Source organism: Sinocyclocheilus grahami, unplaced genomic scaffold (genome assembly GCF_001515645.1).
Source record: "Sinocyclocheilus grahami isolate Dianchi unplaced genomic scaffold, SAMN03320097.WGS_v1.1 scaffold566.1, whole genome shotgun sequence".
NCBI classification, from domain to species: Eukaryota; Metazoa; Chordata; class Actinopteri; order Cypriniformes; family Cyprinidae; genus Sinocyclocheilus; species Sinocyclocheilus grahami.
The window spans coordinates 1,454,962-1,470,752 of NW_015505745.1; the positions used below are offsets into that span (position 1 = coordinate 1,454,962).

The 15,791-nt window shown below is 39.2% G+C and overlaps 1 protein-coding gene across 1 annotated transcript in view; it reads right to left on the reverse strand.

The window, feature by feature from the left end:
* The window catches only part of macf1a (microtubule actin crosslinking factor 1a), a 176,573-nt gene that overhangs the window by 17,137 nt on the left and 143,645 nt on the right, over positions 1-15,791 (reverse strand). The window contains exons 59-76 of the mRNA XM_016239453.1: positions 10,110-10,271; positions 9,854-10,024; positions 9,438-9,604; positions 9,117-9,276; positions 8,320-8,646; positions 7,927-8,011; positions 7,616-7,842; positions 7,249-7,455; positions 6,131-6,358; positions 5,690-5,944; positions 5,329-5,413; positions 5,018-5,244; positions 4,651-4,857; positions 3,972-4,199; positions 3,520-3,738; positions 2,828-3,031; positions 793-1,018; positions 472-698 (exon numbers count right to left, since the gene is read on the reverse strand). Of these exons, the coding sequence (XP_016094939.1) occupies positions 472-698; positions 793-1,018; positions 2,828-3,031; positions 3,520-3,738; positions 3,972-4,199; positions 4,651-4,857; positions 5,018-5,244; positions 5,329-5,413; positions 5,690-5,944; positions 6,131-6,358; positions 7,249-7,455; positions 7,616-7,842; positions 7,927-8,011; positions 8,320-8,646; positions 9,117-9,276; positions 9,438-9,604; positions 9,854-10,024; positions 10,110-10,271 (3,612 nt within the window). The remainder of the gene's footprint in view (positions 1-471; positions 699-792; positions 1,019-2,827; positions 3,032-3,519; positions 3,739-3,971; positions 4,200-4,650; positions 4,858-5,017; positions 5,245-5,328; positions 5,414-5,689; positions 5,945-6,130; positions 6,359-7,248; positions 7,456-7,615; positions 7,843-7,926; positions 8,012-8,319; positions 8,647-9,116; positions 9,277-9,437; positions 9,605-9,853; positions 10,025-10,109; positions 10,272-15,791) is intronic.

The window sequence follows — 15,791 nt, forward strand, 5'->3', positions numbered from 1 at the left end:
CTATATTAGGCTATTCACAGTTTTTCTGCTGTAATTATGACAAAGCTGATTGTTTTATATCTTTTTTTTATTAACCGTAACTGAACAAAGAGCTTACATTTTGCTCTTCAGTTCCAATAATTTATTCTTCAATTAAAAACAACAGTTATTAAAGGGGGAAAATATGCTGTTATTTTATTATTCATTATTTTATTATATTATAATATTATATTATACAAGAAATAGCTTTCAGTTTACACATTGATTTTATTTGTTTTTAACAGTTCCCTTGTAATTTTGCTGATGCCCCCTAGTGGTTGTGGACCACTGATCAATACAGAGCTTCTTTAAGACTAATTAGTTGACTAGCCATTTAGGCATCCTACAGACGAGTCAGCTTTGAAAATATGCAGTTTTTGTACATCCCCACTGAAAATTAGATTAAACCAAAAAAAAACAATGTCTTGCTTGTGACTCTCTTGTTGGACTGACCTCGGCTGCCTCTATTTGTTGTTTTATAAGAGAAGGATCCACCCCTGGGTCCTCCAGTTCTTTCACAATATCCTGAGAGTCACGAAGTGTGCTCAGCAGAGCGGCCATGTCGGCCCAGAACTTTCCGGCGAGATCTAGAACATCCTGAAGCTTTCCTTCTCTTTCCTCTGCCCTCTGCCTGATCTCATCCCACAGAGAACGCAGCCGTAAGAGTCGCGAACGCACCGCTGAGGATGGGAACAGATTACAGATTTACCAAAACATATAGGATAAAGCGCTTCATACAACCATATAGTGTCATTTCAGATCAAAGATCTTTACCCTGGGCGGCAGGATCGTCGTGTGGGGCGCGACCGATGAGCTCTTCTCCTCGGGCACACAGGGTGCTGAAAGATGGAAGGAGTTTGTCCAGCTCTAGTCCTGTAGCCCGGTGCTCCGCAAGTTGCTCCCGGATCTTCTCCACCTCAGCCGCCACTGGAGGTGGCTGCCGCAAGCGTTGAACTGCACCTTCCAGAGTCTCCAAAAGAGGGTCCATCTTATCGTGGAACTGAATGGAGAAGGAATACAACAATCAGAACAACTACAGTACACAAAAGTAACTGTAGAAGGACCAGGCATAAGGAGGAGGGAAGATTTATCTCAGACACATGCTAAGGGGTAGAGGAAGTTGGTGCTAAATAATAGGAATTCTTTAGGACAAGTATTACAGAATACACCACAGAATATTGACACATTCATCATGCATGGACGCATCTGAAACCAGTATGCTACTTCTTAAAGTGGAAAGAAATGAACTTTTTTTTTTTTACAATTTTGTATTAACATTTTTTATTTAAATGTCTTGTATTAGGTGTATTGGTATTACACAGTACTTGTACACTATTATTTGGAAGTTTGGGGTCAGTAAGATTGTTTTTTTTTTTTAAGTACTTTTATTCATCTAGGATGCATTAAATTGATCAGTGACAGTAAAAATCTTTATAATTCTACAAAAGATTTCTGAAACTTTCTATTCATCAAATAATCCTGAAAATGTTTCATGGTTTCTACATAAATATTAAGCAGCAGAACGGTTTTCAACATTTATAAAAACAAGAAATGTTTCTAGAGCACCAAATCAGCATATTAGAATGATTTCTTAAGGATCATGTGACACTGAAGACTGGAGTAATGGTGCTTTAAATTTTAAAACATACGAAAATGGAAAACACTGATTTTAAATTGTAATAATATTTCACAATATTACTCGTTTACTGTATTTTTGATCAAATAAATGCAGCCTTGTTGAGCATAAGAGATTTATTCAAAAACATTTAAAAAATCTTACAGACCCCAAACTTTGGAATAGTAGTGCAAGAAAGTTATCTGTCTCATACATGAAGGCAAATCACTTTTTGTTAGTTGGTCTGCATAAAAGCTTCTGCTAAATACCTTATTGCAAATGAAGAAGATATATTTCAAAATATAACCTTGAAATAACCAAAAAATATTACCATACAAAATGGTAAAGGGAGCAGGTTAAATGTGAAATTTGGATGATTTATATACTTTTAAACATAAGAAATTAATTGAAATATATATTTCATATTTTGTCCATCTTCTGTTACTAATAAGATACTGTCTATAGACCAACCGATGTAAGCTAAAACTAGTTTCAACAGAGTGATATAAAATATTCTGGATTAAAGAATTCCTGAAAATTCCTGATTCTCAATCCTATACAGGCATTATACAGCAGTTAAATCAGTGGGTGATGATGCTCTTACCTCTACCAGCTGAGGGTGTTGCAGAGAGCAGTGATGATGGAGGGATGGACACACACAGCACATCCACAAACATGAGTGATGGGTGGACGGATGGACCAAACGGACATGGGAGGGAGAAGTGCAGGGAATGTTCAAGGGAAGAGTTGCAACAAGCAGGAAAGGGGGAAGTTTAGGGGATACAGGATATGGAAAGGAGAGTGTGACAGGATATGGGGCACAGGAGTGGGACAGGTGGCATCACAGTAGAGTAGAGTTTGAAGGAATGGAGGTGGAGAAACAGTACAATGTGTTAATTCAACAGCATGCAACAGACCAGCAGGACGAATCAATAACACAAGCATTAAGCCAAAATGCAGCTGATGATGTCAGATGTCACTGATGCTATTTAAAAAAAAAAGCCTTAGTCTGAAACAATGATTAATTAAAGGTGATGTGTGTAATTTTAAATAGCTTAAATATACTTGTGTGTTCTAAAAAACATGATGATGACACAAAATGAGTTGATATTGCGCTGTGTAATGCTGAACTATGGGCTGTAACAAGCTGGGCAGCAGTCCTAAATAAGCATGCTAACATTTTGCAGCAAATACCTGGACAGACTGTGACACGGCTTCATCCAGTGCTGTGGCTCGACCTTTGACCTCCTCTTTGATGCTGAGGTAACGTCTCTCTGCTTCATTATAACGTTGTCTCAATGTTGCCCCTTCCTGGGCACTGAGTTCTGCCAGCTGTGGACCGATCTTTAGCAGTTTATCTATGTGAGGCTTGTGCTCAGCGATGGACTCTCTCAAAAGCTAGTCAGGAAAACATATGAAACATGTCATGTGATGTTAATACATATGACATCAAATAAGTTTTGTGGGTCTTAGTCCAAGTCTATTGGTGCATCCAAGTCCTCCTGGGAAGTGCATATTTACTAGTTGGGAAGTCGGAATTACGTCAGGAGCAAGATGGCAATTGCCATGCATTTTTGCTCTTTTATATTTTTATTCAATTCATTAAGAGGCTGTAAGCTGAATCATTACATATCATAATTGTACAATACTATGATATTTTTGTGCATGCAAGTCAGATACTTTAACTGCACTGACACGCCCTAAACTCAGAAACTCTGATTTTAAAGAAAATCCAGAGAAAATCCTCATTTGTAACTAAGACTTGTGGTGACGTTCATATGCGTTCAACACATAAATACAATGTTCCCGACATGACTTGAATACATCATATAACCACGAAGGAGCAAAAGGGACTCAAGCCCTTTGTCTGCATACTGCCCACTCACCCTCATCTGGTCTTGCTGTTGTCTGAGCGCTTCTGTGTCAATGGCGGGAGGGGCTTGCTGGGTAATCAAAGTCTCGGTCTCACCCAGCCAGGGTTCAAGTTCCTCATACGTCTCCCAGAACCGTGCTACCAGGACCTGAGCCTGCTCTAGAGCTGAGAAGCGCTCAGCATGACTCTGATTTACTGCTTCATAATGAGCACTTAAAGAGTCTGTCTTCACCTACAGGAAGAAGAAGAAAGAGGTTTTATCAGGTCAACCAAATTAATCTGAAAAAGACTGATAAAACAAGCCTGCACTTTTGTTTGACCCAAATATGACAACAAATCAAATCTCTGCCAGAAAATGCATGAATAATATCAATTCGATTTTCCTGATCTAACCTTTCACAGAGGAATAATTACATAGCTTGTTCTGCCCCCTCCCCTCTCGCTCTTCTTTTTTTTGTCTCTAACCTTCAGAGCCTCTCTCTGCTGTTCACTACAGCTCTCCAGGATGTCCTCTCGTGTCTTAAGGAGCTGGTCGACAGTATCTTTGTGACGAATGATGTCGATGTTAAAGGCTCTTTGCACCTGGAGCTGTGCCACAGTCAAATCAGGCTCCAGACTCAGAGGCCCCAGAGACGCCAACTTCTTCTTGGTCTCTACGACCCAGGTCAGCTCTGCATCAACTGCCTCCTCATACTGAAACAATAACACACACAAATACACTGTCAAAAAAAAAAAAAAAAGTATGACGAAAATATTTACACATTCAAGAAGGCAACATGGACAGAGGATCCTAAATCAAATTTTACTTAAGCAACAACTTATTTTTTATATTAATAATATTTTAAAATGTATGTTAAAGTTGCAAATGTACTTTTTAAATTTATTATAACCATTTGTATTTACTTTGAAGTATTACATCAATAAAATTTTTTTTTTTTTTTTAATTGAAATTACATTTGAATTTTCCTAAAAGAAAATACCAATGCTAATGCAAGGCAGGGAAAGAATAATGTTAAGTTCTAAGTAAGTTTAGGTTTTGCTTCTGTGTTAATCATACATACATACATACATACATACATACATACATACATACATACATACATACATACATACATACATACATACATAGTATTTGTTGCAGTACCTGCTGTGACCTTTGGATGGCAGCCTGCACTAACTGCACTCTCTGTGTGATGGTCTCATCCGCTTGGCGGTAGCGCTGATTGGCATCGGCGACCAGGCGGTCCAGGCCTTCCCGTGCACGCCAGGGCACCAGATCCAGTAAAGCACTGCCCACCTCATTCACTGTGTCCAGAACTAACCTCTTCTCAGCAGACACGCACTTCAGCTCCTGAGCCAAACATACACACAATATAAAATGCACTGAAGACATAAAATAAATTCATTTGGTTTAGCAAAAACAGAAATAGATGTGTATGGCCTTAAAGAAAAGAATGAAGTAAAAAGTAATTCACAAGTACTTAAAAAAATAAAGCAGTAGACATCCTCACCCTCTGTCTGTCCTGATAGGCTGGTGTTGTGTCTGGCTCAATGTTGTTAAGCCCCGCCTCCACGCTATCCAACCATTGGCTGATGTCATCATGCGAGCTAGCAAATCGCGTGGCCAACTGAAGGGCCTGTTCGAGAGTACGGAGGGCCTTGCTGCTGCCTGCTGTCATCTCTGCGTAGCGGCTTTTGATGTCATCTAGCTTCTCTTGAATCAACAGGACCTCCTCACCTGTCACAGAGATCAAATACGATCATAATCATAAGAGGAATTTGGTGATACACCACTGAACATAGAGACTGGATGGAAAAGTACCAGTAGTTTGTTTAAGCAGAGCCTGTCCATTCTTAATGGCTTGGTCCACTGTCTTCTTCCTGCTGATAATCTCTTCATTAAGAGCCTGTAGGGAACCAGCAGTAGAAACATTAACTCTGAACATAATTCACAGGGATATTATATAAAATAATATAGAATGAATAAAATAAAATACACTGCATTGGTATATGCAATTCATTTTATTATTTAATCAGAATATCACAATTAATTTTAATTGAATGACAGATCTAGTATAGCTCTGACCTTACTGAGTGAGTTTTTTTTAGGAAATATTCATATTCTCTAAACTGACTTATACGGTATTGTTGATCCTGGGCAGCTATGACCTTCAGAATCATACCAGTGTGTGTTTGTGTTGCTGCTCTAGTAGCTCCGGCTGATAACTCTGCACTGAGACCTCAGCCAGTCTCTGGGCCACCTCAGCTAGCCAGTTAAGGACTTCCACCTCTTCCTCTCCAAATAGCTGTGCATTGGCCAGGGCCTGCTCCAACATGACCTCTCTCCGACTGCACCAATCGTGCAGCTCCGTGTGCCCATTGCACACTGCCGCCACAGAAGAAGAAGAAAGAGGTTTTATCAGGTCAACCAAATTAATCTGAAAAAGACTGATAAAACAAGCCTGCACTTTTGGTTGACCCAAATATGACAACAAATCAAATCTCTGCCAGAAAATGCATGAATAATATCAATTCGATTTTCCTGATCTAACCTTTCACAGAGGAATAATTACATAGCTTGTTCTGCCCCCTCCCCTCTCGCTCTTCTTTTTTTTGTCTCTAACCTTCAGAGCCTCTCTCTGCTGTTCACTACAGCTCTCCAGGATGTCCTCTCGTGTCTTAAGGAGCTGGTCGACAGTATCTTTGTGACGAATGATGTCGATGTTAAAGGCTCTTTGCACCTGGAGCTGTGCCACAGTCAAATCAGGCTCCAGACTCAGAGGCCCCAGAGACGCCAACTTCTTCTTGGTCTCTACGACCCAGGTCAGCTCTGCATCAACTGCCTCCTCATACTGAAACAATAACACACACAAATACACTGTCAAAAAAAAAAAAAAAAGTATGACGAAAATATTTACACATTCAAGAAGGCAACATGGACAGAGGATCCTAAATCAAATTTTACTTAAGCAACAACTTATTTTTTATATTAATAATATTTTAAAATGTATGTTAAAGTTGCAAATGTACTTTTTAAATTTATTATAACCATTTGTATTTACTTTGAAGTATTACATCAATAAAATTTTTTTTTTTTTTTTAATTGAAATTACATTAGAATTTTCCTAAAAGAAAATACCAATGCTAATGCAAGGCAGGGAAAGAATAATGTTAAGTTCTAAGTAAGTTTAGGTTTTGCTTCTGTGTTAATCATACATACATACATACATACATACATACATACATAGTATTTGTTGCAGTACCTGCTGTGACCTTTGGATGGCAGCCTGCACTAACTGCACTCTCTGTGTGATGGTCTCATCCGCTTGGCGGTAGCGCTGATTGGCATCGGCGACCAGGCGGTCCAGGCCTTCCCGTGCACGCCAGGGCACCAGATCCAGTAAAGCACTGCCCACCTCATTCACTGTGTCCAGAACTAACCTCTTCTCAGCAGACACGCACTTCAGCTCCTGAGCCAAACATACACACAATATAAAATGCACTGAAGACATAAAATAAATTCATTTGGTTTAGCAAAAACAGAAATAGATGCTTTGAAGTATTACATCAATAAAAAATTTTTTTTTTTTTTAATTGAAATTACATTTGAATTTTCCTAAAAGAAAATACCAATGCTAATGCAAGGCAGGGAAAGAATAATGTTAAGTTCTAAGTAAGTTTAGGTTTTGCTTCTGTGTTAATCATACATACATACATACATACATAGTATTTGTTGCAGTACCTGCTGTGACCTTTGGATGGCAGCCTGCACTAACTGCACTCTCTGTGTGATGGTCTCATCCGCTTGGCGGTAGCGCTGATTGGCATCGGCGACCAGGCGGTCCAGGCCTTCCCGTGCACGCCAGGGCACCAGATCCAGTAAAGCACTGCCCACCTCATTCACTGTGTCCAGAACTAACCTCTTCTCAGCAGACACGCACTTCAGCTCCTGAGCCAAACATACACACAATATAAAATGCACTGAAGACATAAAATAAATTCATTTGGTTTAGCAAAAACAGAAATAGATGTGTATGGCCTTAAAGAAAAGAATGAAGTAAAAAGTAATTCACAAGTACTTAAAAAAATAAAGCAGTAGACATCCTCACCCTCTGTCTGTCCTGATAGGCTGGTGTTGTGTCTGGCTCAATGTTGTTAAGCCCCGCCTCCACGCTATCCAACCATTGGCTGATGTCATCATGCGAGCTAGCAAATCGCGTGGCCAACTGAAGGGCCTGTTCGAGAGTACGGAGGGCCTTGCTGCTGCCTGCTGTCATCTCTGCGTAGCGGCTTTTGATGTCATCTAGCTTCTCTTGAATCAACAGGACCTCCTCACCTGTCACAGAGATCAAATACGATCATAATCATAAGAGGAATTTGGTGATACACCACTGAACATAGAGACTGGATGGAAAAGTACCAGTAGTTTGTTTAAGCAGAGCCTGTCCATTCTTAATGGCTTGGTCCACTGTCTTCTTCCTGCTGATAATCTCTTCATTAAGAGCCTGTAGGGCACCAGCAATAGAAACATTAACTCTGAAAAGAATTCAAGGGGATGCTACGTAATATAAAATAAAAAATAAATAACATTAGTATATGCACTTCTTTACATTATTGAATCAGAATATCATGCGATTGATTTGATTACAAATTTTAATTGACTGACAGACCTAGTGTGGCTCTGACCACACCTAGTGACAGTTTGTTTTTGAGATGAGGGCTGTTTAGCAATATTCATATTCTCTGATTTATCTGGTATACTGACTTATACGGTAATGTTGATCCTGGGCAGCTATGCACTGCAGAATCGTACCAGTGTGTGTTTGTGTTGCTGCTCTAGTAGCTCCGGCTGATAACTCTGCACTGAGACCTCAGCCAGTCTCTGCGCCACCTCAGCTAGCCAATTAAGGACTTCCACCTCTTCTTCTCCAAATAGCTGTGCATTGGCCAGGGCCTGCTCCAGCATGACCTCTCTCCGATTGTACCAATCATGCAGCTCCGTGTGCCCGTTGCGCACTGCCGCCACACGTTCACCCAGCCAATCACGATCAGCTGCACAGCTGAGTGGATGCAGTGATTGACTGAGAGTCTCAAGATGGTCTACATCATTCTCCCGAGAGGATACCTCCTCTTGGAGAACCTGGGATTATAGCCCAGAGTGAAGAGGAGATATGATTGAATGAGTAGAAGGAGAAAAAAAAAGACAAGGCAAACATAAACAAACATGACAATGCAGAATAATGACAAATCATAATTAACTGATGTGAGCAAAAAAAGTATATGTGGATCAACACAAGATGAGATGGGGAAAAAAGAAAAGAAAAAAGAAACCATGATAAAAATTAACTGCAAAATGGAAAGGATGTGGGCAGAATCACGACCTGAATTTTGTGCCTTCTTAGATAACTGCACTCCTACTAGTCCATTTAAAACCACAGGAGACTGACAATCTGTTCTCTCCTCTGCATCTCTAGTCAGTCTAATGATGCTTGACACTTTGAAAATCACTTGCTAAAATGACAGATCTTGGTTTGGCAGCAACAATTCTGTCAGTCTTACCCTCAGCAAACTGCCAGGATACAACTCTCCCAGCTGCTGTGTATACTCTACCTTGTGCCTTACAATCTGCTGTGTGATTTTGGAGGTCTGGGTTCCCATTGGCTCAGCGGAGCTCAGACGTCTCTCTGATGTGCTCAACCACTCACCAAGTGGCTCCACTGCCTCGTGGAACTGCAGCGCTAACACCTGCAGCTCCTCTAGCTGCCGCTGCCTGAGGACATGAGGTGAGGAGGAAATCTGTGTTACATTCTTATGACTACTCTGTTTTTATGGCCTTGTAAAGCAACCAACTGATTGAGTTCTGAGTAAGAGATTCAATTAAGAGATTTTATGGTTGTGTCTGGGTGTCCATATTGCTCTACTGGAGTTTACCTGGCACTGGCCTTTTCCAGCAGATTTGTCCATCTCTCTCCTAGGCTCTTAAGTTGTTTCTGGATTTTGTCTCTGTCTTGTGTCTCGGCCGTAGCAGCGATTCGCTCTCCTTCTGCCCTGATCATTTCTACTGTCCCAAGGCGGTCATCCAGTAACCGTTGCAGCAGCTAGGAATAATATGGAATCTCAGTAAGCAAATCTAAATGATTTTATAATCTAGCATAATAAAAGTCCAATTAGTAATTAAAAGTAGTAAAGTCTAATTAGTTTGATAAAAAACATCAACGTGCCTTTTGTCACAAATTGGATATAATACAAATAAATATAATATAATAATAACTATAATTTTAGGTTTTAATAAAATATTGCAAGCCATTATAAAAACTGATTAAATTAAAATTTGATTAAAATCTAACCTTTTGCTCCTGAATTTGTGCTTTGACCACACGGTACTCAGCAGACGGAGGTTTCTGATTGGCTATGAGCTCCTCTGTGTCACTAAGCCAGCTCAAGAGTGGCTCCAGAGCATCTTGGAACTTCCCACAATGCAACAGGGCCTCCTGCAACTGTGCGATTCTTTCAGCAACCTGTGAATAAAAAAAAAGAAGAAATCTTTAATATATAATGAATCCATTTCTATCAGTCAAAGGCTAAAAATAGATGCAAGCTTACCCTCTTGTTGAGGGAGTTCCAGCGCAGGTTGGTGGTCTCCAAGTCATGTTCCAGGCCCTGAGTGTCAGTGTGTTTGGCTGCACTCTGGATAAGACCTTGACCCACAGCATTGACATGTTGCAGTTTAGGCTGAATGCTGTCTATCTGCTCCCTTTCTACGGCCTAAAGAGTGAGTGAATGAACAAACGACTTGAACACATGAGAACAAATGACTTGAGTATGTTACTGGACACTTGTTACACTACTGGACATGTGATATGATAGAATGCGTCTAAACGGGTCAAGGCTGTTCAAACACAACAACATGATAATGGTGGCATGAGCATTTATAAATGGAGAAGCATCACACTTTGACTGAAATTAAATACAGGACCTTGGCAGCAACACTGTACAGCTCTATTTCCCCAACAGCCCAACACTACAGCTGTGACAGAATATCCAACACAGTGGTTCACCACATACAGTTTGCCAAATACCCCTAACCAACACCATGACCAGCAGTTACCAAAGAGTAGTTTGAAGTCATTTTAATTTCGTAATGTGACTTATCACAAAGAAACAGAATATTCAGCAGGAAAAGTACTTTCTTGCAATCATTTGGAATTGGATGGATCACAAAAAGCGGGCATTATATACCAGAATGGATTTAGACCTTAATGCAACTTCATGGGGGATTGTTCAATTTCACAACTGACCCACAGTCAGCACTAGGAATGCACCAAAATTCAAATTCTACTCTTTACCAATAAGTCCATGATTATTTTCATTGCCGATATTAACATTTTATATTATAGGTGCATCTGAAATCACATTCCGTCTGAGTAGGTCCTACAATAAATGAAGAATGAAGTTCACAACCAATAAAAGGTATATAGCATGAATGATATTTGGATGTACTAAATCCACTATGTTGGCTTTGTTATGTGACCTTTGGCATCAGCATCACTTCACTGCCATCTACAACTTCTCTCCTGTGGCCTCATAGGATACTGAAGTGTCGACTGGATGTGCATTCCAAAAACCCACTGGAAATAGTAAGTCACTTGGGTAAATTTCTCCTACTCATTTAATAATACTAAGAATACTCGAACACCTTATTCTTTTATGTATGGTTTTCTTCGGATGCAGCATATTTTGTCTAAATATAATAAAAATAAAACACTAAAAACTAAAACCAATCATTTTAAATGGTTTAAAGTAAATTTAGGCATCCCAATATATAATGTACAGTATGATATAAGATAAAGAATAAAATGTAACAGTGTTATTAAATTTTTAGTACATTTTTTTTTACCAGTGTTAGATGATGGCAAAGGTAATCCAACTGTAGAGCTAAGGGAAACAAGCATGTACAATTAAATAAAATCCAGAATCCTTTGTGTGTGAGTGTGTGTTCGTTTATTTGCTGCTGTCTTGTGGCGTGGGCCTTCATTCTTGCTTCAAACAGGATGTCTGTCAGCCTCAAAACAATGAACCACAGCTTCAACCTGCTCCACCCTCTTGCCGACAGTGTACGTGTCTATGAAACGAAGAGAGTGTTTGGTCCCCTTTTGTCTCTCTATATCCTGTCTAACATTATCCTAAATCCATCATCTAGGCCCCCTCCTCCTTCTTATCCTCGGTGTGTATACTTGGAGCCATTTCCCGTTTTAATCCTGATCATTCATCACATGTGGCACTTTTCACCCACCAGAAATAACACCATTCATCTGCATCTGTGGGAGTTCTTTCACAACTCGTGTGGGCAAATCAAAGGGACAGTTATATTTTATAGACAATTATATATCTACATATTTGTGCTACAACCAATAATTCACAATAGGAAGAGAGGAAATTTAGTTTGTCAGACCACTGAAATCTAAACAAAGATGATGTCCACAAGTAGAACATAGCTATTCATATCCATCCATACAACAACAGAAAGAGGTCAGTGTAAAAAACAGTCTCTCCTCTTTACTTTCTCTCAGAGAGCATTTGACTCTTGTAATGCAGGCCTCTGGAAAATATCTAGGATGCCGGTCATTCCACTCAAACGCTCTCGGCCAATCTGGCCAGCAGGCTAGTCATTCACACACACACACCCACACACGACCGACCGCTTGACACGTATCTCTCCAGCACACTCGGTTTCTTTTGTCACCAAACTTTAAACTCTTTTGTTTCTCACTCGAACCCCCACAGATCATTTTTAGCTACTGGCAGTACTCCATCCTACCGCCAACCCACAACATCACCACCAGTGGAGTCTTTTGTTTCTCTCTCATCAGTTCAAACCACAACTCCATACTGCCTAATGTATGCCCACATTTCATTAAAGAAAATATTATAACAGCTGGCTAAGAGTTAAGCGCTATATCCCCCACACTATGTGCTGATTTTTGCTGAGCCTTCTAAACCTTGTTCTGCATCTGAAAGCATCAAGAGAAATTATTCTCATGGAATTTTTGCAAAAGGCAAGATAAAATCAATCAGACTCAATTACAGTACCAGTCAAAAGTCACATCTTAAGTTGTGCTTATGTATGAATTTCATACAAAACAGTTCAGCTTTTTTAATGAATGACTCCGAATACAACAGTTTTGATAAACACCTTTTTTGTTTTTGCATATTTCACATAATTCCATTTGCGTTATTTCATAATTTTGGATGGCTTTATTATTACTATTTTGAAGGGTGTCTTCTGCCTGGTACTGTATTTGAATTTCTGTAGTGCGGAAAAAAAATGCATGCATGCAACAATGCCAGACATAATGTAGGCTACACATGTCTTGAATGATTTAATGGAAACTTCAAGATATATATTTTAAATGTTCAACAAATATAGCACAGGCATGGCATTTCCTCTTCAAACCATAATACTCAAAGCATACAATAAGAAATTCAAGGCTATAAATGTCTAAAAACAGCAAAAAACAAATAAAAGTCTATCTTGTCTTGAGAGACACCTTAGATGTAAAATTTCTGGACATCCCAGGAAATCACAGGAATATGATTTCTTTCAAATCAATGAAAACATGGCCGTTAGCAAATTTCTTGTTCTATAAAGACTTTCCAAAACTCTCTCTCCAGTCCTACTCTTCCTGTCTTTGCTTTCACCTCCTGTGTTTTTCCGGCCTCTCAGTTCCTTGTCTTTACCTCTGCTTCCTTTTCAAAGGACTTCAGATGACTTCATTTTATCTGACCCAAATGTCCTAACAAGGATATAATTCACATGGTTCCATTAATAAATACTGAGCAAATGAGATTAAAAACATAGTCAATGAGTTCACAGCATATGTGACTGCTTTGTTATGGCTGTCGTTGTGCCGACGGGGCTGCAGGGTTTGTTTAAGCTCTTTTGTTTGCATCAGTCTTTTATCACAGGTGTTTCCCGCACACTGTCTTTCACTGGCATCATTATCCAAACAATCAAATATACCCACTGTTACCATATGCCATAACATCAGTGCTCACTCCCTGTCTGATTGCTCTTCCCTTTCCACTCTGCGTATCAGTTGGTGCATCTGTTTACCTGACCATCTCTAAAACTCTACCCTGGACAGACTCAAAATTGAGTGTGGGTTTCAGATGTTACGTCAGACGTTTCTTCTGACTCCTCTTATTGCTCATGCAGCTCTTATTTTGAGTACTACCAGGTGTTCTGCCATAGAGACTCTGTTCATTCATGATCAGGCTGTTGCAAAATCTTCTAACTTTACCCTCTGAATCAGCCGCCATTGCAAGTGTGCAATTTCACTGGAGACAGCCCGTAACGGAGAGCTGGTCCAAAAGATTACAAAGATCTTTCCCAAGGTTTCGGGCATTACGGGGGTGAGAGTCTGGCCCTGCACTGATAGGACTGACATGCCCTTATCATCTATTTATATTTCCAACAACTTTATACAGTGTTTGTGTGTTACTGGGAAATGTGGCTCCTCTTATAGAGGCTCATGTTTATTTCTCACTTCCTTATCTTAATTGCAGTACCATCAGACTGCAGCTGGGAAGAAAAGAGGGGGGGTTGAAGTGAGAAGACATTTTAAGTTGGTTTGGCACTGAACGACAGTCACCTCTCAAATCAGTCATTTTGTTCTGCTCTTTTAATAAAGTTTAAATATAATTTGCTATCTGATCCTGTTCAGTCCCTCAGTTGCTATAATCCCAAATCTAGTCTTGACAGGGTTTCTGCATCTGATAGGATAGGGAGTTTTGAGAGCGACCATAAAGAAAGGCAGATTTGGCCAAGGAAGAGGGTCAAATGAGATGTGGATGACCAGTCAGACTGATAGAGACCGTAATGCAATAACTATCCAGTGATCTTAAGAACTAACAGGCAGTGTCTCGGCCACCCGCCACTGTCACTGTGAAACAGAGCAGACACTGGCCTTGTCACGGCAGTCGAGAGAGAATGTCAAGCGCACACTCACATACACAGTGTGCTCACTTAGACAAAAGCAGTGCTCAAACAGGCAAAAAAGCAAACGCATGCAAATGTGTGCTCAAACCCATTTGCCTGTAACCAAACACAAACGCTCACTAGGCTTTGACTACTTTGGAGTAAGCATGCTTTTTAACTCAGTGAGCATGTTTGTGTTCATATGATCACCACTGCAATAGACAAACAATCCCAGGATACATATACATATCATGCACTCAAAGTTTTCTGCCTATATACACCTGGAATCATTCCAGACTATAGTAAATATGTGTATTAACATTTAAAAACATGGATTAACCATTTGGGTCCCCATGAACAAAAACGCACACATCATTTCAAGCTAAACACAAACACACTTTTAAGGACCAGAAGGATCAATGATGGAATATACTGGAAGATTAACGCATTCACTGAGTACTTTGATCAGACAGTTTACTACATACAATATTGTGCACAATTATAATGTAAAATAGGACTAAAAGTGCACTAGGGTAAAAGGCACATTTTATTTTCTAGATAATGCGAAATTTAAACCGCAGCACTTTCCTAAACATTCGAGTTTCCCAACGCACATGGAAATTTGGCTGATCCTTGATGTGATCACGGGCAGCAACGTAAAGTTGATTCAATGCTAATTTGATCTAAAATTTAATGTTTCTTGAAATGTTTTAGATTTATGTAGCAAATAAGTATCGATAAAATGACAGAATATATATTGAGACAAAGTAATTTTTGTACAAGGTAATTAAATCAACAGATTTTCAATAACTGAAGAATATGCAGAAGTATGGTATTTGGGGAAAACTGTTGGGGCTAAAGGCACAATGATTAACATGATAATAAATATCTGAAAGACTTTTCTATTTGTTGGCATGACATGAATTGAGTTGGGCGTCCAATTTAGAGATAATCACCATAATAATGAAACCATAATACTTAAAATTATTATATTAATCATATCATATAATAAAATATCAGTTGTATTGTTACTACTGTAAAGCTATTATCAATGATTATGGGATGTCCTTCAAACAGTGAAAAAAGCTTTTAGAATCTTTACTTTTTAAAATACCTTTTCTATATTTTTGAAATGAACATTTAAAATGACAGAATTTTTTTTAACAAGTAGTAACTTTTATTTTAACTTTTTATTATTTTATTAAGTTATTAGACTTCACAGGGATATTGGTGAGGTGATTTTAAATCAGTGTATCTCAAAATATTTCAGGTCGCAGAGCACTTAAAAAAAGTTGTGGGCCATCTAA